This window comes from Hemiscyllium ocellatum, chromosome 25 (assembly GCF_020745735.1).
Source record: "Hemiscyllium ocellatum isolate sHemOce1 chromosome 25, sHemOce1.pat.X.cur, whole genome shotgun sequence".
NCBI lineage: Eukaryota > Metazoa > Chordata > Chondrichthyes > Orectolobiformes > Hemiscylliidae > Hemiscyllium > Hemiscyllium ocellatum.
This window is the reverse complement of record NC_083425.1, coordinates 57284435-57307477: the sequence shown is the minus strand read 5'-3', so window position 1 is coordinate 57307477 and position 23043 is coordinate 57284435. Positions and strand designations below refer to the sequence as shown.

At 43.5% G+C, this 23043-nt stretch overlaps 1 protein-coding gene across 1 annotated transcript in view; it reads left to right on the top strand.

Annotated features, from left to right (window-relative positions):
* Positions 1-23043, top strand: part of pkd1b (polycystic kidney disease 1b) — a 228309-nt gene that overhangs the window by 122769 nt on the left and 82497 nt on the right. Inside the window, exons 22-28 of the mRNA XM_060844405.1 lie at positions 293-503; positions 4206-4329; positions 5696-5845; positions 9537-9601; positions 11271-11491; positions 13812-13932; positions 22572-22738. Of these exons, the coding sequence (XP_060700388.1) occupies positions 293-503; positions 4206-4329; positions 5696-5845; positions 9537-9601; positions 11271-11491; positions 13812-13932; positions 22572-22738 (1059 nt within the window). The remainder of the gene's footprint in view (positions 1-292; positions 504-4205; positions 4330-5695; positions 5846-9536; positions 9602-11270; positions 11492-13811; positions 13933-22571; positions 22739-23043) is intronic.

Here is a 23043-nt window from a genome sequence, read left to right as displayed (position 1 = left end):
ATCTTAGCTCAGAATCCCAGCCTGCACTCTAATGCAATGTTACAGGAGTGCTACAATGATAGCAGCGTCATGTTTCAGATGAGACATCAAAGCAGATTTCTGGCTACTATCTTTGCTGGGTACAAAACATTGCATGTTATTACTTGAAAAAGAGCAGCAGAGTTCTGGTCAGTGTCTTTATCAATATTCTCCAACCTGGCCATTATTGATCTCATTGCTGGATACAGTCTGAAAGCCAGAAGTGCTGAGGTTTCATGTAATCCTGACCTGTTTTGCTTTGCTCTTTTACTAGGTCCCCAGGAGTTGCGTCGTTTCTCTCGTATTTTTGTCTCTCAGCTGAAGCGTGGGGTGTCAGAGAAGCACATCTGGCTCTCAGTCTGGGATCGTCTGCCTCGGAGCCACTTCACGCGGGTGCAGCGGCTCACCTGTTGCACCTTGCTGATGTACCTGTTTCTCACTGCAGCAGCTGCATGGTATGGGGCTGTGGGTACCAAAAATGAAAGGTCAGTACATGGCTAATATATCCAAATGATAATTCACCCAATCCTGTTATCCTGTATTCATTACTCCATTGTAATAGCGTGTCATTGTACTGGTTCAGCGTATCATTGTCCCTGTTCAGGTTTTAGTGACCTGGGTCAGGGTGTCATTGTCTCTGTCAGAATGTCATTGTTCCAGGCCAAGATTCATTGTTCCCAGTTCAGGGCATAATTGGCCCAAGTCAGAGTTCATTGTCCTGGGTCAGGGTCGATGTCGTCATAATGTCATATAGCAGAAAAACAGGCTCTTCAGCCCACCATGTCAATGCTGACTATAAATATCAAATTACAGCAGTCCTCCTCATCCAGATGCTTCTTAAAGGTTGCAAGAATACTTGTCTCCACCACCCTCATGGGCAACATCTTCCATATTTCTTTCACCTTCCTAGTTAATCTTTTTTTAACCAGATCTCCTTAAATCACTTACTCCTCATTTTAAGCTTATGTCCTCTGGTCTTAGACTCATCTGCCAATGGGGAAAACGATTCTCATGATCTACCCTGTCTATGCCTCTCATTATTTTGTATAGCTGAATCAGATCCTCAGCCTCTTCTGCTCAAAAGGAAAACAAGCCCTGCCTATCCAGTATCTCCTTGTAACCGAGAATTTTCATTCCAGGCAGCATCATGAGGAATCTCCTCTGCACCCGCTGCAGTGAAGTCATGTCCTTCCAATAGGACAGGGACCAGTACTGAATACAATATTCCATCTGCGACTTAACTGATGTTTCATAAAAAGTTGGAGCAATGCTACCTTACTTCTATATTCCATGCCCTGGCTAATTAAGACAAACATCTAGCTTTCTTCATGATCCTGCATACATGTGCTGACATCTTCAGAGATCTATGGACTTGTACACCAAGGCCCCTTTTTATCTCAGTACTCCCAAGAGACCTACCATTCATTGTGGATATCCTTCCCTTATTGCAACCCAAAATGCACCATCACACAGTAATGAGGATTAAATTTTACCTGCCATTGTTGCGTGCAATTTACCAGCTAGTCAATGTCAGACTATCCTCTTCACTATCAAAGTGCCACTGATTTTTGTGTCATCTGCAAACTTATTCATTATACCTTTAGATTTTTTTTAGATTAGACTTACAGTGTGGAAACAGGCCCTTCGGCCCAACAAGTCCACACCGACCCGCCGAAGCGCAACCCACCCATACCCCTACATTTACCCCTTACCTAACACTACGGGCAATTTAGCTTGGCCAATTCACCTGACCCGCACATCTTTGGACTGTGGGAGGAAACCGGAGCACCCGGAGGAAACCCACGCAGACACGGGGAGAATGTGCAAACTCCACACAGTCAGTCGCCTGAGTCGGGAATTGAACCCGGGTCTACAGGCGCTGTGAGGCAGCAGTGCTAACCACTGTGCCACCGTGCCGCCCACTATACCTTCTGTATTCAAATCCACATTGTTAATGTACATAACAAACAGCAAAGATTCCAGCACAGACTCCAATACAACACAGATAGTCACAGGCTTTCAAACACACGAATAACCCTCCACAATTTCCCTTTGCCTCCTAGTTGTAAACCAAATTTGGATCCAATTTGGCAACTTGCCTTGGATCCCATGAGCCTTTACCTTTTATAGGCACTTACCGTTTCTGTGATTTCCATGTGGCAGCTGGTCATAGGCCATACCGAAGTCCACATCAACTGAGCTATTTTCATCAACATAATTAGTCACCTTTTCAGAAACTCAATTAAATGAATCAGACAATATGTCCCTTCAACAAATCTGTGCTGACTATCCATAGAAGCTTGCATAGAATCCCCGCAGAAGCAGGCCATTCAGCCTTTGGAGCATCTCTCCCAGACCCATCCCCTTACCCTATCCTTGTAACCCTGCATTTCTCATGGTTAGTCCACCTAGACTGCACATTCCTGAACACTATAGACAATTTAGCATGGCCAATCCATCTCACCTATGCATGCTTTGGACTGTGGGAAGAAACTGGAGCACCTAGAGGAAACCCACACAGACACAGAGATAATTTGCAAATTCAGCAAAGACAGTCGGCTGAAGCTGGAATCAAACCTGGGTCCCTGGTGTTGTGAGGCAGCAGTGCTAACCACTGAGTGACCATTCTGCCCCTCAGAACGTTTTGCAATGACTTCTCTACCACTGACATCAGACTAACTTGTCTGTGATTACCTGGCCCATCCTCACTGCCCTTCTTGAACAAAGGAACCACATTACCTATCCTCCAGTCATCTGGCACTTCTCCTGTGGCCAGTGAAGTGTTAAATATCTCCAAAAATCTCCTCCTTTGCCTCCCACAGGCAGCCTGGGATACATCTAATCAGACCCAGGAGGTTTATGTGCTTTAATGCTCAGTAAAATATCTAATAACCCCTCCCTATTAATCTTAATATCTTCTAGAACCTCAGCACCTCAACTAAAATCCCAGCTACAAAGTCTGCGACACCTCACCCATGTTGACTAGCTCCATGCATACAGTGTCCATTTGGGCCCTAATAAACCCGGCTCTTTCCCTGATAATCCTCTTATTTTTAACATATTTATAAAATGCCTTGACGGTTTCCTTAATCCTATCTGCCAAAGATATTTTGTGGCCCTTTCTTGCCCTCCTAATTTCCTTTTTAAGCACCCCTCGACACTCTCTATACATTTGAAAGGCCTTCCCTGTTTTTAATACATTGTATTTAACGTATGCTTCCTTCTTCTATTTTATCTAGCTCTCAATATCCCTTGATATCCAACATTCCCTGGAATTTCTGCCCTTGCCCTTCAGTCGTAGAGGAACATGCTGGCCCTGAACTCTCACTGTACTACTTTTAAGTGTCTTCCACTTTCCACCTGCAAGTAGCTGCTCCCAGCCTATATCTGCCAAATCCTTGGAATGATATTAAAATTGGTCTGCATTATCCTAATCCTTTTCAGAATGACTTTGAAACGTAGAGTTATTTTCACTATCCCAAAATGCTCACCCACTGAAACTTCAACCACTTGACTGACTTCATTTCCTTAGGATTAGATCAAACACTGCCCCATCTCTAGTCGGACTGTTGACACATAAAGCACTCATGGATGCACTTTAACTATTTCACCCTATATAATCCTTTCACATGAAGGCTATATCAGTTAAGTTTAGCAATGTTGAAATCCCCTACAACTATGGCCCTGTTTTTCTCATACCTTTTGTGTGATTTGTCTACATTTCTCTCTCTATCTCTCTTTGACTGGTGGGAGGCCTGTAGTATAATCCCAGCAAAGTGATCCTGGGTCAGGCTATCATTGAATCCCTGACCCAAAACGATAAACACAGACCTGGGACAATGCCCTGGGTCAGGGATCACTGCACTGGGTCAGAGTGGCATTGTCCCAGGTCAAGGGGTCATTGTCCCAGGTCAGGGGGTTTTTCTCCCAGTGATTTGATACTCTGAGAGCTAACTGAGTAAATGTTAGTGAACACACAGACACCACGCATTGTCAGTGCCTGGTATTTTCCCTGCTCTCAGTGGAGTATAAACGGGATGCCCAGGTCAGGTCTTAAGAGGAGATGGATTATACCTAAAGGACCACCCTGCCTAGCTGCTAATTGTGGGGTAGGTGAAATTGAATAGGAGAGAAGAGTGTGCCATTTAACATTTGAAATTACTGAACAACTTGTGTCCTGTAAACAGCTTCCCTGTGGCATATCTGGCCGCTGTCACAGGTGAGACAGTGGCAGTTGGCATTGTTCTTGCGTTTGTCGTTTTCCCGATCCACCACCTGTTCACCTGCCTCTTCAGAAGAATCCGGAGCCAGGTAGGCTCAACGTAGTTTGATCTGTCTGCTGTACAAATTGATTGACTTCAGTGACCATTCATGTACCGGAAGGAGGCATTAGCCCCTTCCCCACCTTTCTGGTTCTAGACCAATGTGAGTTGATTCACTTGGGTAGGACAAACAAGGCAAAGAAATACATGATGAATGATAGGACCCTGGGAAGCACTGAGGATCGGAGCAACACTTAGGATCGTGCACACTAGTCTTTTGATGTCAGAGGACGGGTAGAAAGTTTCTGAGGAGTGGTGAATGGTGCTGATCGTTGTGCAATCATCAGCGAACATCCTCACTTCTGAACTTATGATGGAGAGAAAATCAGTGATGAACCAGCTGAAGATGGTTTCTGTGTAATTTCCATTAGTCTTTATCTGCAAATGCTTCTTTAGCCTTGATTTCTTATACTTCTCATTGTTCTTCCCTATTTTGGCTGGTTCTAGAGTAGTTTTGCTTTGGTTTGGCATTCCATGGGCAGCAGTGGGAGCTAGTTAGGAATGGGGTTTGGTTTTGTACTTTGTGACAGTTGGGTTAACTCTCTGTCAGACTGAATGTCATGGTCATGGGTCTGGAGTCGCACTCATGGGACTTGAGCTTATACCTGTAGGACTGGGGTCACGCTTAGCTTAATGAGTGACCATGTTCTTCACATCAGCTGAGATATTGAGGGTGGACAACACATGAGCTCAGCTGAGTTCTTCCACATTGACATTCCCAATGTGGTGTTCACAGACGGGCTAGAGGTGGATACTCAGAGCCTGGTTTATTCAGCTAGTCAGTGGCTCTGAACCTGCAATCATCCCTGAAACTAAAGGCAGTTGACATGGTCAATGCACTCAATATCAACAAATACCACAAGGTGCCTTGCTTCCCCTGAAAACTGGGGTGCCCATATTTTCAAGGAATTCCCAGTTTTGCCAATGGTTTTTGCCAGTTTTGCCCACTTTGATTGTGACTGAAAGAATCTTGACCATTTCCAGTTGAAGCCACGCTGTGCACTTGGGGCAGTGAGACTCATGTGTTGCCTGGAATGGTTTGTTTTCACACGTTTCTAAATTGGTGGAGGGATATGGCCTATGGGTCGGCATGCTGATAGTTACAGTGGTCTAAGAGCTGATTGAAGTTGCTTGGATTAAACTTGGCCTTGCTCCATCAGATAATAGACAATGCTGACAACTTCTTTCATCAGTCATATCCAATAGCATACCCAATTGCTATCACCCTCACTTTACTGATGACACACCAGTGGTTTATAGGATACCCCACAATTCCTCATCATTATTGGTTGGGAAATTCAGCCATTGTTAGTGAGGCAGTGATTTTTTTTCAACGTCATGTTACTCTCTCCCAGGTCACAGTAGATGACCCTGAAGGCTCTATCCTGGAGGCACAGACTGTGGGGATGGATATGTGTTTGGATCCTTCAGAGCTGGGCAGCTCCTCCTTCCTGTCCATTCCTGGAGGCCTGGACTCTATTGCAGATGCCAGCTCAGAGAGTTATGTAAGTGTCAAGAAATAATGCTGAAATTTTTCTCACAGCTTTCTTGATCCTGGCACATCTCAAAGCATTTTATAACCAATGAAAGTTATTCAGGACCAAGGGAGGAAGTTTAAAAATATGACCTCAAAGGACTTAATCTCTGAATTACTCTCAGTGCATGGCATGAGTAAAAGTAGGAATAGGAAGATAGGAAGAGTCAGCATGGCATGAAACATGGTGCAGAAGGGAAGACTTCAGCTCTTTGGGGCACTGAGGACAGTTCTGGGGCAAAACGCATGCATTGTATTCAAAGGGGATGTGTTGCACCTCAACAGCACTGGGACTGGAGCCTTCACAGTGGAGTGTTGGGGTGAACTTAAACTAAATCATGAGGGAAATGGACATTAGCCTAAAGAATTAAAAGAGGAGAACATGGTGCATAAAGTTAGTCCTGGAGAAGCAAATAGTTCCATAATATGGGAATAAGGGGGAATGGTTACGGATTAGAGAAATGAAGAAAATAATGAAACCTAAATCAGCTTATAATACACAAAGTGTAGTGAATTATTTTGGTGAGTTACAGCTATAGATTGCCACATAGAATACTTTACCAATAACAAAGATCTGGTTTTAGAAAGAACAAGATTGGATGTGCATTATTGCTGGAAACTGAAAATGTGTTGCTGGAAAAGTGCAGCAGGTCAGGCAGCATCCAAGGAGCAGGAGAATCAACGTTTTGGGCATGAGCCCTTCTTCAGATTCCTGAAGAAAGGCTCATGCCCGAAACGCGATTCTCCTGCTCCTTGGATGCTGCCTGACCTGCTGCACTTTTCCAGCAACACATTTTCAGCTCTGATCTCCAGCATCTGCAGTCCTCACTTTCTCCATTATTGCTGGAAAGACAAGCAAGGATAAAAAGGGCAGGGTTTGGGACAGTTAAGTATAACATTGTAGCACTTTAGAGAAAGGATGCTGCAAAGAACAGAATCAATTTGGTTAAATGTAAGGAAGAAAAAAGGTGTATGAATATTGACTAACCGACTCCTCAGAATTGCAATGTTTTATCAATGCCATCGGGGATGTTTACAGTGTGTCCTTCTCTTAGCTTCTCCCCATGACCCTCTGCATTCCTTCTTTTCAGATATTAATCCAATTATTTTTGAATGCCTTGACATCACATTTTGGGCAGAGTGTTCCAGACCTTAACCATTCACTACACAAAATAGTTTTCCTCGTGTTGCTATTACTCCTTTTACCAATCACCTTAAAATGATACCTTGTGGTTCTTGAAACACCCACCAATGAGAACAGTTTCTCCCTATCTGCTCTGTCCAAACCCCTCCTGGTTTTAAACACCTTGATCAAATATCCTCTCAATCTTCTCCAAGAAAAAATATTCTCAACTTCTTCAATCTATCCTAATAAATAAAATTCCTCATTCCTGGAATCATTAATGTGAATCTTTTCTGCATTCTCTCCAATGCCTTCACATTCTTTCTAAAGTGTGGTGCCCAGAACTGGACACTTAATACATTTACTGCTAAGGTCCTAGGAAGTGTTACTGAACAAAGAGACCTTGGATGCAGGTTCATAACTCCTTGGAAGTAGATTTGCAGGTAGACAGGATAGTGAAAAAGCATTTGATATGCTTTCCTTTATTGGTCAGAGCATTGAGTATAGGAGTTAGGAGGTCATGTTGTGGCCATGCAGGACGTTGGTTAGGCCACTTTTGAAACATTGCATGCAATTCTGGTCTCCTTCGTATCAGAAGGATGTTGTGAAACTTGAAAAGGTTCAGAAAAGATCGACAAGGCTGTTGCTGGGTTGGAGAGGCTAAATATGCTTGGGCTAGATTAGGTTAGGACAGCTGGTTGGCATGGATGAGTTGGACTGAAGTGCCTACAACTTATTTTTGTACTCTATGCCACTATTAATAAATTGAAAATGCTGCATACTTTATTAATTCCCTCTTAACCTGTCCTGACATCAGTAATGATTTGTATATTTATACATCCAGGTGCCTCTGCTCCTACATACCCTGTAGCACTGTACTCTCTTTTTTTGGGCATCTCCAATGTTTCTCACGTTGCAAGATGAATAATGTTATGCTGCGCTGTGTCTTAGCTGTTGTTTGTGGATGCTACTGGCAACAATGTTAATCCATGGCAGCCACATCTGTAGTGGACACTTTGTTCCAGAAGGTGATCAAATGCTTTAGGCTAGCATCACTTGACTTGGTCAATGGTCAGGAACAGGAGGGTGTCACTACACATTGGGCAGGTACACTGCTTAAGAAGGTGAAACTGAAAGAGTCCCAGCCATTGTAATTGTCCAACAGGTTCTAGGTTCCTGCAGCTTGAGTGAATGAGAGTAAATTTTGTAATATGGCTGACTGAAGATGGCACCACAGTGGAGGAAGACATTAAAGTGGGCGGAGATAAAATAGTGATAGTAGGGCAAAGTACGGTCAGGGAAATAGACACTGTTCGCTCTAGCCAGAAGTGAGAAGCCAGAAAGCTCTGTTGCCAATACCAAGTTTCAAGACATCTGCACATGGAGAGGAAAGATCAATGGTAATGGACCAATGTCATGGGCAGGGTAAAGTAGGAGATCTGCGACTTAAAATCAGAACCCCAAAGCTAATAATCTCTAGTTACTCCCAAAGAGCTGAGCAAATTCATGTACGGTAAACAAAGTAAGAGTTGAATGTGTGGCTCAAAGATTGGTGCCGGACAAATGGGTTCTGACATCTGTATTGGAATAAGTCAGGGCTCTATAGTTGGATGGTCTACAGTGGAATCATGCTGTGTTGTAGTGAATTGTGTATATAACTAGAAATTAGAAAATAGAGCATATAGGGGAGGGAGGAAGCACCAGGGAGCCAGGTTCAATACCACCTTTGGGCAAATGTCTGTGTGGAGTTTGCATATTCTCCCTGTGTCTGTGTGGATTTCCTCCTACAGTCCAAAGCTGTGTAGGTTAGGTGGATTAGTCATGGGGAATGCAGGGTTGGGTTCTGGTGGGATGATTTTGGAGGCTCGATGTGGACTTGATGGGCCAAATGTCCTGCTTTCGTGTTGTAGGAATTCTATAATTCTATGAACCATGTTGTGGAATTTTGAGTAAAGCGATCAAAGTAGAAATAAACGTGATGTGAAACAGTATGATGGGAAGAGACAGTGATGGCAAACTTTAGAGTTTGTCAGCAGATAGGGACAGTTTCCAAAACACTAAAAAAATTGAATAAAAAGACTCTGTATCTAATGCCCACCACATTGATATGAATTGTATGCTCCAGTAGAAACTCATGTGTATGACGTAAGAGCCATTAGAGATGTAGCTACAAAGTGACCAAAGCTAAGATCTGAATATTCAGGGGTGTATGACATTCAGGAAAGATAGGTAGCTGGGAAAAGAAAACCAGACGTTGATGAGGTAGCTCTGTTTATTCTTTCTGTCGCATCAACACTCAGGTTCTAATGGTTTACATATGGATTAATGGATTAATTCCTCTGGACTAAGATGTGATCAAGAGGATTGGGTGGTTTATGATTGAATAAAAGGAACCTCAGAGTCAGTTCCATGCAAACTGGCCAATTCCTGGAGATAACAGATGATACTGTACATTTATTGCATAATTTAAAATCTTATTAATTCTCTGTGACTCATGGTGACATTTGTTTTTTTCTCCCCCTTTTCTTGTTCTGGACAGGAATCCCATGGGAGTAAAAAGCTGGACTCAGATTTGCAATACACCCCGCAGCTTATCAGCAAGAGGTACCAGACACTTTGATCTCCTTAAATAAAAAACTCTTCACTCCAGCCACCCACACAATTGGTAACTATATCCAATAACAGACTCATACTGACAAGAAGGCCCCGAGTTTGGACCCTGCTCTGAGCTGAGGCCCCATCCAATTTTGCCTCCATTCCCTGGCCTACGTAAAGGGAGGAACAATATCAGTTGGTGTCTCACATCCAGTGGCTGTCCAGGGACTATAAATACAGCTGTGCTGTATCAAATGTTTGTCAAGGACACACTGGACTTAGCTGTGATGCCTCTGCAGTTTAATAATTACCTGCAATTAATCAGTGTCTTCTCTGAAATACAGCCACTTAGATGAGTTGCTGAAGGGAGTCTGGGTAACTAGTGAGAGTCAATTTTGTTTTGTATTTGGAAAAGATTGTCTGGGTGGAGTTCACATCAAATCTGAACAGCAATCACCAGATTGGTCCCAGTCCATTCTCCCTCCCTCTGACCTCCATCATCTCTGTGCACTGGTTTGTCTTTAGGCAATGAATCATCTGTTTTTGGGCTATTTGCTGGGTTTTTCCTTTGGAAGGACTCTCAGGGTTTTGATTGGCTAGTCACCAAAGGAGCTGGGTACAATTGTCCCCATGGGGCTGAAGAATTTCCTGTCTGCTGGCTGACAGGATGCTACATGTAATCAATTTGCACAGTGACCAGCTCCTAATGGCATGGGCCAGTGATAAATTGCCTCTAATTGCTCAGTATTTGCTGTCTTATTCAGCTATTCCATAGCACAGTTGGTGCTAAAATAGCTTTGGTATAAGGGATTGGAGCTGAGGAGCTGTGGCACAATTTACTCAACACTTTTTTCTGTTTCAAAATGCAAAGGAAGCTGAGCTAGAAGTGTTAATAGTGACACTGGCTGCTTAAGATGGAAATTGCTCCATTTCCCTATTCACACAGTGTTCACATTGATTCTAATGGTTATGGACTTGTGAAGGGCTGATTCCTGATGAAGGGCTTATGCCCGAAATGTCAAATTTCCTGTCCCTTGGATGCTGCCTGACCTGCTGCGCTTTTCCAGCAACACATTTTCAGCTATGGACTTGTATCTAACTCTAGAGACTGGATTACAAAGCAAGCACTACACCATTGAAACATGTGTCTTTCAGCTCATTCATTTACTCAAGGCCAGCTGTCTCCTCTCAGGTGAACAATAAAACTCCAGTTGTGTGATCTGAAGCAGCGAAGGACTATTCTCACTGGAATCCCTCTATATTCTATTGCTGCTTGTGGGAGCTGACCGTATTCAAATTAGCTGCTATGTATCCTGAATTGACAACATACCCGAAGACTGAAAAGGACTTAGCAACTTTCCAAACTCAGGATGACCACACAAATTCCTGAAGAAGGGCTTATGCCTGAAACGTCGAATCTCCTGCTCCTTGGATGCTGCCTGACCTGCTGCGCTTTTCCAGCAACACATTTTCAGCTCTGATCTCCAGCATCTGCAGATCTCACTTTCTCCACACAAATGTAACTCCACCCTTTCACTGTTAGAACAAATACCCATTAATAAATGAGATCTTATTGTGCCCCTCAAGAAGTGGCCATCAGGCACCAACTTGTTCTCAGGTAGAGAAGTGTTTGAACTTACACTATCAAGGTGTTCTCTCTCTTCCCTCTAACTTGTAGCTTTCTGAAGAGCTGGCCATCGTATGACAGTTTGTTCGATCTTCCTGACCTCTTGAACCATGATCCTTCCTTCAGTCAAATCAAAGTTCTAAAACGGAAGAAAGCTTTGCGCAAACAAGGGATCAAGTCATGTTCATCATTGGATGAAGATCCCCTTTCCTTCTCCATTGCAGATTCCTATGATAGCTGGAGTTTGAAACATAATCAACTGACAACATCAGGTAAGGCAGAGAAAGACTTCTTCAATAAACTGGGTTTGGTGTACTGACAGCGGTGACACAGGAATATGAAGCTCAGATGGTTAGTATGCAGGTACAGCAAGTCATCAGGAAGGAAACTGAATGCAGGAGTGGGGAAGTTATGCTTCAGTTATACAGTGAGACAGCATCTTGAGTATTATATACAATATTGGTCACTAATATTACAGAAAGATGTTAATGTGTTGGAAGCAGTTCAGAGAAGGTTTACTAGACTAATACCTGGAATGAATAGATTGCCTCATGAGGAAAGGTGAGACAGGTTAGGCTTATATCCTCTGGGGTTTAGTAGAGCCAGAGGTGACTTACTGAAGCATCAGATCCTGAGGCGATTCTACTGGAAGATGTCAAAAGGATGTTTCTTCTTGTGGGAAAATCTAACACAAAGGGCCAGAGTTTAACAATAAAGAATCTCACAATTAAAATAGTGATTTTTTTTATGTCAAGGGATTGTAAGTCTTTGGATTTCCCCTCCTCAAAAAGCCGTGGATGCTGAATCTTGAAATATTTTAAGGCAGAGATAGATTGATTGCTGATGAAAGGTGATCAGGGATATGCAGGAACATAGAAGTTGAGGTTAAAATCAGATCAGCCACAATCTTATTAAATAACAGAGCAGCGTCAAAGGGCTGAGTGGCCTTCCTCTTGTTCCTTCTTTATAAGTTAGGAAACTGAGGTGCTTAAAATCTTTATCATTCTTATCAATGGGCAGGCGGCTGCTGACATACCAGAGAACCAGACTGCTCTGATACTGCACTTTTGTACTGGGACGATATTCCTGAAGTCAAACTGCATATAGAGTCAATGTGAAAACAGAGTTCCCTTTTAATTTTTTCACTATTTCTTCAATTTTCTTTCTCAATGAGGTAACTTTAAGCAACAGTGTATTGCGAGTAATAGCAAATTGCCAATCCATTTGACGTCAATGGCTGTATAGTGAATTACAACATTAACTGTATTTTGAAAGCATTGGCTGTGAAATCCTAAGGTTGTGAATGAAGCCATATAAATGTAACTTCTCTCTTAATTGTATGACACAGACAACCTATGAAATTGATTGCTGGGTGTGTGAGCAATTTCCCAAATCTTAACGTGTATTACCAGAAACCTCAGCAAGTCATGCATTTAAGTTTCTGTGCAGAAAGAAGGTGCACTACCATTCTTCTCATTAACCAGTTAACTGGATCAGTTTAGGACAGGCATTGAGTGAGGTGGTCAATGTTTTAAAATAAGTCATTCCCAGGTGATCTTGACTCTACACGAAACTCATATTTTTCTTGACCTGATGGGCCTCAAATGAATCATATTGCTTGCTAAAGAAATTCTTGTATACCCCCACTCATTTCAAAAAGGTGTCTTCCAACATTTTGTGGTCACTGGACTATGACGTTTAGCACTTGTCCTTGTGGTGCACGTGACCTTGTCAAAGCCCTATTTATTGGCCTGAGTAATGTTCTGTATTGGGTCTTCTGCTTTCCAGGAATTGTTTGTACAATGTCCACTTCAGAATCCACATGTGGTTTGGAAAGGGAGCCAAGTGTGGATCAACCTGAGGACTATTGGCAAGTTTCCTTTCACAAAGGAAAGCAGTGGAACTTTTGGATTTGTTTTAACAACAGCCAGTAGCATTTTCTTTTCATTTTGTCTTACAAGTTACAAGATTTATAGAATTCTAGATTCATAACTGCCTCTCAGCCTGTGAATTTTCAGTACAGGTTTCCAATTCTGTTGGTGATCTTTCACTACTCTGCCTTCCTCAAGCCTTATGCATCCAAAACCTCTGCTATCCTCCTTTTTGCTTCTGTATCGATTTGTTTCACCATTGGTTGCTGTGTCTTCAGTTTTGCCAACTTTAAGTTCGCAACTTTTTTCTTGGACTTTTTTACCTTTACCATGTTCATTAATAATCACACGATTAGCAATCTTTTGGTCATCTCAGCTAATGTCTAGGTTTTTGCTTGGTTTCAATATTTTTGCTTGGTAACATTTCTATGTGGTGGTTTGGGACGTCAAAGGCACTATATCTATACAAATTGTCATTGGATATCCATTATACTACTTCCCCAAGGACCTCCGTACTCTCCCAGTCAGCAGTGCTAGAAAATTAAATTCATCAGACATTGGATCATCTGACTGGGGCATGGCCTGTTATGGGACGTTGAGGTGCTGTGTTGTGCTAGGGCCATGCTCGCAATGAGTGAGTCCTTGTCAAGTTGCAGTGCATTTGTGACCCAGTACTAAGCTCTGATCTTGATTTTTGTGTTCCTCTTGCATTTCTGTCCAGATGAAGATCTTATGAGGAGCATTGCTGCAGAGGTGAAGCAGCAAGGTGGGTTATCAGACCAGGTTACATCAGACAGTGGACATTTCTCTCCGAGGGCAGAGATGGACCTTATCTCTGAGACGTGCGTATGATTAAACATCCTAACTTAGACTAAAATGGTGCCAAGTTTCAGAATGAAATGTCATTGTCAATTTCATACTAACATATTGCTGATACAGGATTTTTAGTAAAATCACTAAAAGGAATTTGAGCCCCTATGTTGATCCATCAAACAAAATCCCAACCACCTGTGAAAGATAGGAGTCTTTTGGGAGTGGGTACAGCTACAAAAATGGCACAAAAACAGAAAATACTGGAGAAACCCAGCTAGCTCTGGCAATGTGGGCAGAGAGAGAGAGAGAGAGAGACAGAGTTAATCTTTCAAGTCCAATTATTCTTGTTCACAACCGTAATGTTTTGCAACATTGGACTTGAAAGATTAATGCTGTTTCTCTCTCCTTAAAAACTGCCTGAACTGCTGAGTTTCTCCAATTTCTGAGGTTATTCCAGATACCTCGAATCTGCAGTATTTTGCTGCTATCATCCAAGTCGAAGAAAATCAATGAGGCACAACAGGCCGCTAGAGTACAATAAAACAAATTCGCTTCTGGGGAGACTCTAGAGAAGCTTATTTTCTAGAAGCTTCTCTTTAAAACTGGGAGAGGTAAGGCACTTTGCAATTTAGAATTTTGGAAGTATGAGACTTTCTGATGGAGAGTAGAGAGAAAGCTATTCTAAAGTGGCTCATCAGAAGTCACAGATTTGACAGAATTGGCAATTGATCTAGAGAGTAAATTAAGAGAGATTTCTTCGGTGTTGTTACATTTGAGAACACATTTTTGGGACTGTACCTAAGGACTGATTGTTCTGTAGAACAAACAGCAGATGCATCACAGGCTGCTGGAGTAAAATAAAACAAGCAGCTGCAGATGCTGGAGATCTGAAATGAATAAAAACAGAAATTGCTGGAGAAACTCCGAATGTCTGACACCATCTGTGGAGAGCAGAGTGAACATTTCAATTCCATCGATCCTCCTTCAGAATTCAAACCTCACCTTGGGAGTTGTACATGTCGAGAACTCTCATCTCACCTATCATGAAGCCATTAATTAGATTGGGAGTATTTCTATTTGGCAAGAGCATGTTATTCATGATTTTCAATTTGAAAATTATTAGGAAGTGTTCATACAGAATAGATATTTCATCTTCTGGTTCCAACCCATTGGCATGTTTTACAGGTTCTTTCTCTCCTCCTGCCATTTGATGCAACAACCTTTTATTATTATCCTTAACCTCATTTGGGTACATGTGACAATAAACCTAATTCTAACCTCAGCTGTTTGACTTCTTCTTAGCTTCCACCTCCTCTTCATCAATCACTGTTTAAACAGCTTTTTTGTTTGTACTAATCCCAATCCTTCACCCTGGGAAAAAGCTTATCTCTATCTACCCTGTTTATTCCCTTCAGAATTCAAATCAGGTCCCCCCTCAATTTCCTTTTTTGTGATCAAAACAATCCTAACCTACTCAACCTCTCTTCATAGCTAGCATCTTCCATAGCAGGTAACATCCCTGCAAACTTTCTCTGCACCCTCTCCAAAGCGTCCACATCCTTTGGGTAATGTGGCGACCAGAACTGTACACAGTATTCTAAATGCGGCCGAACCAATGTCTTGTACAATTTTAACATGGAGAAAGTGAGGACTGCAGATGCTGGAGACCAGAGCTGAAAATGTGTTGCTGGAAAAGCGCAGCAGGTCAGGCAGCTCATGCCCAAAACATCAATTCTCCTGCTCCTTGGATGCTGCCTGACCTGCTGCACTTTTCCAGCAACACAATTTTAACATGACCTGCCAGCTCTTATACTCAGTACCCCGTTCGATGAAGGCAAGCCTTCTTGACCACTCTATCCACCTGTGCAGCAACCTTCAGGGTACAATGGACCTGAATTCCAAGATTTCTCTGCTCATCAACTTTTCCCAAGGCACCTCCGTTTACTATATAATTCTCTCTAGAATTAGACTTCCCAAAATGCCTGGATTGAACTCCATCTGTCACTTTTCCACCCAACACTCCTTAGACCTTATGTACGCTTCCCTTTTCCTCCTGGCTAGTCGTACGATTTCTCCTGTCATCCACGGTTCATGAATCTTGCCTTTCCTATCCTTTGCTTTGAACGGGTAATGCCTATCCTGCACTATCTTTGAAAGCCTCCCACATCTCAAATGTGGACTTCCCTTCAAATAGCTGTGTCCAATTCACACTTCCCAACTCCTGTCTAATTTTGATATAATTGGCCTTGGCCCAGTTTAGTACTCTTTCCTTAGGACCACTCTCATCTTTGTCTACGTGTATTCTAAAACTTACAGAATTGTGGTCACTGTTCCCAAAGAAATCCCCACCGCAACTTCTACCACCTGGCCTGGCTCATTCCCCAACACCAGGTCCAGTATGGCCCCTTCCCTCATTGGACTGTTGACATACTGCTGTAGAACATTCTCCTGGACGCTTCTTATAAATTCTGCCCCATCCAGACACTAAGTGTATCCCAGTCAATGTTGAGAAAGTTAAAATCTCCCATCACCACCATCCAGTTGATTCCACATTCTTCCATAATCTGTTTATCTATTTGTTTTTCTCCCTCACGCTCACTGTTAGGAGGCCTGTAATACAGCCCCAACAATGTAACTGCACCCTTCTTATTTCTCAGCTCCACCCATAATGCCTCACTGCTCAAGCCCTCCATGGTGTCCTCCTTTAGCACAGCTGTGGTATTATCCCTGACCAGCAATGCAACTCCTCCCCTCACCTTTTATTTCCTCCCTGTCCTGTCTGAAGTGTCTATATCCTGGAACATTTAGTTGCCAGTCATGCCCTTCCTTCAACCAAGTCTGTGATTGCAATAACGTCATACTCCTAGGCACCAATCCAAGTCCTAAGTTCATCTGCCTTACGCACTATACTCCTTGCATTTCAGGCCACCAGTTCTTTTGCGTTCATCTGCTCTCTGCCTACTCTTCCCCTTATTACTGCTAACTTCATGATTCTCCAGTTTCCACCTCGCTGTCCACTTGTCTTCTCTTCTGGTTCCTAGACCCCTGCCACATTAGTTTATAACCTCCCCAACTGCAGTAACAAAAACTCCCCCAAGGACATTAATTCCAGTCTAGTTCAGGTGTAGACCATTCAATTCCCCAGAATTGGTCCCAATGTCCAAAAAATCTGAACCCTTCCCTCCTATACCATCCCTCAAGCCACGTGTTCGTCCTGCCTATTTTTTCATTTCTACCCTGGCTAGCATGTGGCACTGGTAGCAATCCCAAGATCACTACCTTTGAGGTCCTCCTTTTTAACTTTTCTCCTAGCTCTCTGAATTCTACTTTCATCTCATTTTCTACTTTGTTAGTGCCTATATGCACCACAACAACTGGATGTTCATCCTCCCCTTTAAGAATGCTCTGCAGCCGATCGGTGACATCCCTGACCTGAGCACCTGGGAGGCAGCATACCATCTGGGAGTCCCGTTTTTAGCCACAGAACCGCCTATCTACTCCCCTCACAATAGAATCCCCTCTGACTATGGCCCTACGAGTCTTTTTTCCGCCCTTCTGAACAGCAGTGCCCACCACAGTGCCATGATCTTGGCAACTGCTGCCCCCCCCGGTGAGCCATCTCCCCCAACAGTATCCAAAATGGTATAGCTGTTTTGGAGGGGGATGACTGCTGGGGACACCTGCACTGCCTTCCTACTCTTTTTCTGCCTTTTGGTCACCCATTCACTGTCTCCCTCAGCAATTCTAACCTGCGGTGTGACCAGTTCACTAAACGTGTTATCCACGACCTCCTCAGCATCGCGGCTGCTCCACAGTGAGTCCATCTGCAGCTCCAGAGGCGTCATGAGGTCAAACAAGAGCTGCAGCTGGACACACTTCTTGCAAGTGTAAGAGTCAGGGACATCAGCCACGTCCCTGAGCTCCCACTTCAAGTAAGAGGCACATGCCATGGGTCTGAGATCCCCTGCCATTGTAAGCCTTAGCTTTATATCAACGAACAAAAAAAAATACACTTAAATAAATGAAAGAAAGATTCTGGAGGATTATTTTGCAACGGAGTTCTCCTGCTATCCCTGCCAATATTTATCTCATAACCATTTATGTCAATAAAACAGACGGACTTTTTTTTTACATTCTTAGCTTTGTAAAGGTTTGACTATCATATGAAGCTCCTCATGATTAAACAAAATTGAAAACGAAAGAAATGGATATCAATGTCTGACAGTCTAAAATCCAGGTTGAGTTAGACAGCATGTACTTATACAGATCTGCAAGGGTTTTAATGCAAATCTTTAGTTTAGCACAAACACCAATTTACAACTTTCCCTTTTGCACCCAGGCTCTCTCCAGAAGCCAATGCCCCCACTAAGAAAGAATTGAGCTCTAGTTTTGTTAATCAACTTGTTCAGGGATGTTCTGACATACCTATGGAGCAAGTGGAATTTGAACCCAGGCCTCCTAGTCTAGAGGTAGGGACAGTACCACTGTTACAAGAGACCTCAAAACCCAGCTCACTTTTTCTTTTGCGTAGTGTCTGGAAGTGCTATCACACACAATCAACAAATCACTTTTGATAATTTTAACCTATTAACCTATCACCCATGTTTATGTGCAGAGCCCATTAAGGGCAATACAGACCACCACAGGTGACAGGGAGAGGGCTAAATCAGAATGGAGATATGGAATTCCACACCCTGCAATGGCCACTTTTCTGTAAAGGCATAGAGATTATTGATGGACACTGTGTACTGTCTCTTCAAGGACACTCAGATAGACAATTGACAACTGCGACCCTAATCACAGACACTGCCCAGATCTGTTAAAGACCAACTTGGTTTGACCCATGAGGAGGTCTTGGTTTTAGATTAGATTTAGATTAGACTTACAGTGTGGAAACAGGCCCTTCGGCCCAACAAGTCCACACCGACCCGCCGAAGCGCAACCCACCCATACCCCTACATTTACCCCTTACCTAACACTACGGGCAATTTAGCATGGCCAATTCACCTGACCCGCACATCTTTGGACTGTGGGAGGAAACCGGAGCACCCGGAGGAAACCCACGCAGACACGGGGAGAACGTGCAAACTCCACACAGTCAGTCGCCTGAGTCGGGAATTGAACCCGGGTCTACAGGCGCTGTGAGGCAGCAGTGCTAACCACTGTGCCACCGTGCCGCCCACGCTGTGCCACCGTGCCGCCCACCGGTCCTATGGCTTACTCACACCCCTCTGCAACCGATGCCCAAAGATCCAGAGTGTAGGGCTGAAATGGACCAAAAGCACAGCAAAAGATTTTCCAAGTAACTAAAAAGGGGGTGTTATCACTCACAACCAGTATATACATGGCTCATGGACTCCACAGCACCACAACACATCTGGGCTGGGAGTATGGGACCCTTCACAATCTGTGGTTATAGGAGACTCCTGCAAGCAACATCCTCTACCCTCAGTCCCCATTGAAAAATGGGAGAATTCCTGAATAGAGAGCCCTCTACTAGGGACTCTTGGCCACTGCAGCAAATTGACATGCCAGGGCATGTCCAGGCAGTAGACATTCAGAAGGTCAGGAGGAATGGGATTTAGGGGAACATAGCTGTCTGGATACAGGATTGGCTGGCCAACAGAAGACAGCGAGTGGTAGAAGGAAAATATTCTGCCTGGAAGTCTGTGATGAGTGGTGTTCCACAGGGATCTGTCCTTGGGCCACTACTCTTTGTAATTTTTATTAATGACTTGGATGAGGAGATTGAAGGATGGGTTAGCAAGTTTTCAGATGACACAAAGGTTGGAGGTGTCGTTGACAGTATAGAGGGCTGTTGTAGGCTGCAGCGGGACATTAACAGGATGCAGAGATGGGCTGAGAGGTGGCAGATGGAGTTCAACCTGGATAAATGTGAGGTGATACATTTTGGAAGGTCGAATTTGAAAGCTGATTACAGGATTAAGGATAGGATTTTTGGCAGTGTTGGGGAACAGAGGGATCTTGGTGTGCAGGTACATAGATCCCTTAAAATGGCAACCCAAGTGGACAGGGTTGTTAAGAAAGCAAATGGTGATTTGTCTTTCATTAACAGGGGGATGGAGTTTAAGAGTCGTGAGATCTTGTTGCAGCTCTATAAAACTTTGGTTAGACCGCACTTAGAATACTGTATCCAGTTCTGGACACCCTATTATAGGAAAGATGTGGATGCTTTGGAGAGGGTTCAGAGAAGGTTTACCAGGATGCTGCCTGGACTGGAGGGCTTATCTTATGAAGAGAGGTTGACTGAGCTAGGACTTTTTTCATTGGAGAAATGGAGGAGAAGAGGGGACCTAACTGAGGTATACAAGATAATGAGAGGCATAGATAGAGTCAATAGCCAGAGACTATTTCCCAGGGCAGAAATGACTAACAGGAGGGGTCCTAGTTTTAAGCTGATTGGAGGAAAGTATAGATGGGATGTCAGAGGCGGGTTCTTTACACAGAGAGTTGTGAGAGCATGGAATGCGTTGCCAGCAGCAGTTGTGGAGGCAGGGTCACTGGGGACATTTAAGAGACTCCTGGACATGCATATGGTCACAGAAATTTGAGGGTGCATACATGAGGATCAGTGGTCGGCACAACATTGTGGGCTGAAGGGCCTGTTCTGTGCTGTACTGTTCTATGTTCTATGTTCTATGTTCTAGTCATAAGAGTTAAGGGAGAATGATGTGCAGCAGCAGCAGCCTGTACAAAAAAAAACACTTCGCAGGGCAAAAACACACACGATGCATACCCAAGAGGGAGCTTCAGGACCTTGGGGCCAAAGTGAAATTCCATCTGAGCAGGAGAACATACAGATGGGATTCCACTGCACACCTGAACATCACACAGATGATGCACAACATTGGCTCCAAGCACTGCCATTTTTAAACTTTAAATCTGTGGATTAGCACAAACATCAGTTTCCAACTTTTCCTTCTGTCAATCAGAACAGATAAAGAGGGAGCATCTTAAACAGTGTGAAAATAGATAAGTCCCCTGGGCTGGATGGGATTAATCCTAGGATCCTCTGGGAAGCCAGGGAGGAAATTGCCGAGCCTTTAGTGCCAGAAGACTGGAGGGTAGCAAATGTGGTTCCCCTGTTCAAGAAGGGGAGTACAGACAACCCTGGTAATTATAGACCAGTGAGCCTTACTTCAGTTGTTGGTAAAGTGTTGGAAAAGGTTATAAGAGATAGGATTTATAATCATCTAGAAAAGAATAATTTGATTAGGGATAGTTAGCACGGTTTTGTGAAGGGTAGGTCGTGCCCCATGAACCTTATTGAGTTCTTTGAGAAGGTGACCAAACAGGTAGATGAGAGTAAACTGGTTGATGTGGTGTATATGGATTTCAGCAAGGCGTTCGAAAAGGTTCCCCACAGTAGGCTATTGTACAAAATGCAGAGGAATGGGATTGTGGGAGATATGGCAGTTTGGATCAGTAATTGGCTTGCTGAAGGAAGACAGAGAGTGGTGGTTGATGGGAAATGTTCATCCTGGAGTCCAGTTACCAGTGGTGTACCGCAAGGGTCGGTGTTGAGTCCACTGCTGTTTATCATTTTTATAAACAACCTGGATGAGGACATAGAGGGTGGGTTAGTAAATTTGCAGATGACACTAAGGTCAGTGGAGTTGTGGATAGCGACGAACAATGTTGTAGGTTACAGAGAGACATAGATAAGCTGCAGAGCTGGGCTGAGAGTTGGCAAATGGAGTTTAATGCGGACAAGTGTGAGGTGATTCACTATGGTCGGAGTAACCGGAATGCAAAGTACTGGGTTAATGGTAAGATTCTTGGTAGTGTAGATGAGCAGAGAGATCTCCGTGTCCATGTACACAGATCCTTGAAAGTTGCCACCCAGGTTGGCAGGGTTGTTAAGAAGGCATACAGTGTTTTAGCTTTTATTAATAGAGGAATCAACTTCCAGAACTATGAGGTTATGCTACAGCTGTACAAAACTATGGTGCGGCCGCACTTGGAGTATTGAGTACAGTTCTGGTAACCACAATATAGGAAGGATGTGGAAGCTTTGGAAAGGGTGCAGAGGAGATTTACTTGGATGTTTCCTGGTATGGAGGGAAGGTCTTACAAGGAAAGGCTGAGGGACCTGAGACTGTTTTCATTGGAGAGAAGAAGTTGAGAGGTGACTTAATAGAGACATATAAGATAATCAGAGGGTTAGATAGGGTGGACCGGGAGGGCCTTTTTCCAAGTATGATGATGGTGAGCACGAGGGGGCATAGCTTTAACTTGAGGGGTGATAGATATAGGACAGATATCAGAGGTAGTTTCTTTACTCAGAGAGTAGTAAGGTTATGGAATGCTTTGCCTGCAACGGTAGTAGATTCGCCAAGTTTATGTACATTTAAATCGTCATTGGACAGGCATATGGACGTACATGGACGTACACCTATAGTGTAGGTGGGATGGGCTTCAGATTGATATGACAAGGCGACGCAACATTGAGGGCCGAAGGGCCTGTACTGCACTGTAATGTTCTATGTTCTATAAATAGAAGATGTTTAGAGAAACAATTCCAGAATATTAGGCCAAAATAACTGAGAGAGTTTTGGAACATCTCCAAGAAGCAAACACTGCAGTGTGAGGGAGATCATAGACACCACTGCTTACTAACGGGCTCTGTCCCTTTTCCTTCCTTTAGTTTAGAGAGCTCGAACAGTACTTGCTCTGATCTGGGGGAGAAGAAGCTGCACACTGGAGCCCTGCATCAGTCATCCTCATTCTTATCATCAAGGGGAACAGCCAACAGCTTCCTGGCCAGTTGGGAACCAGCTCCCACACCTGGCTCCACCTTTTCCACACGCATCGGTCAGTGTTTAATTTTACCCAACGTAGTCAGAAACTACTACAGAGAGCACAGATCAGTAACAATGCTTCCTTAAAATCTCCACCTACAAATGAGATTTGGTATTCACACACCTGAGATACTGTCCCTTGAAGATTTTATCTGCCCCCTCCCTCCTTGCTCTGTCTATTTGAAACTATTCCTTTATGTCCATTGCACAGTTAGCTCCCTAGTTCTTGCTCACTGCTTTACAGGAAGTGTATTACTCACTGCTTGTAACAAACCTAACAATTAGTCTGATTGAGTTTGGGGTCAGTGCTGATTCCCA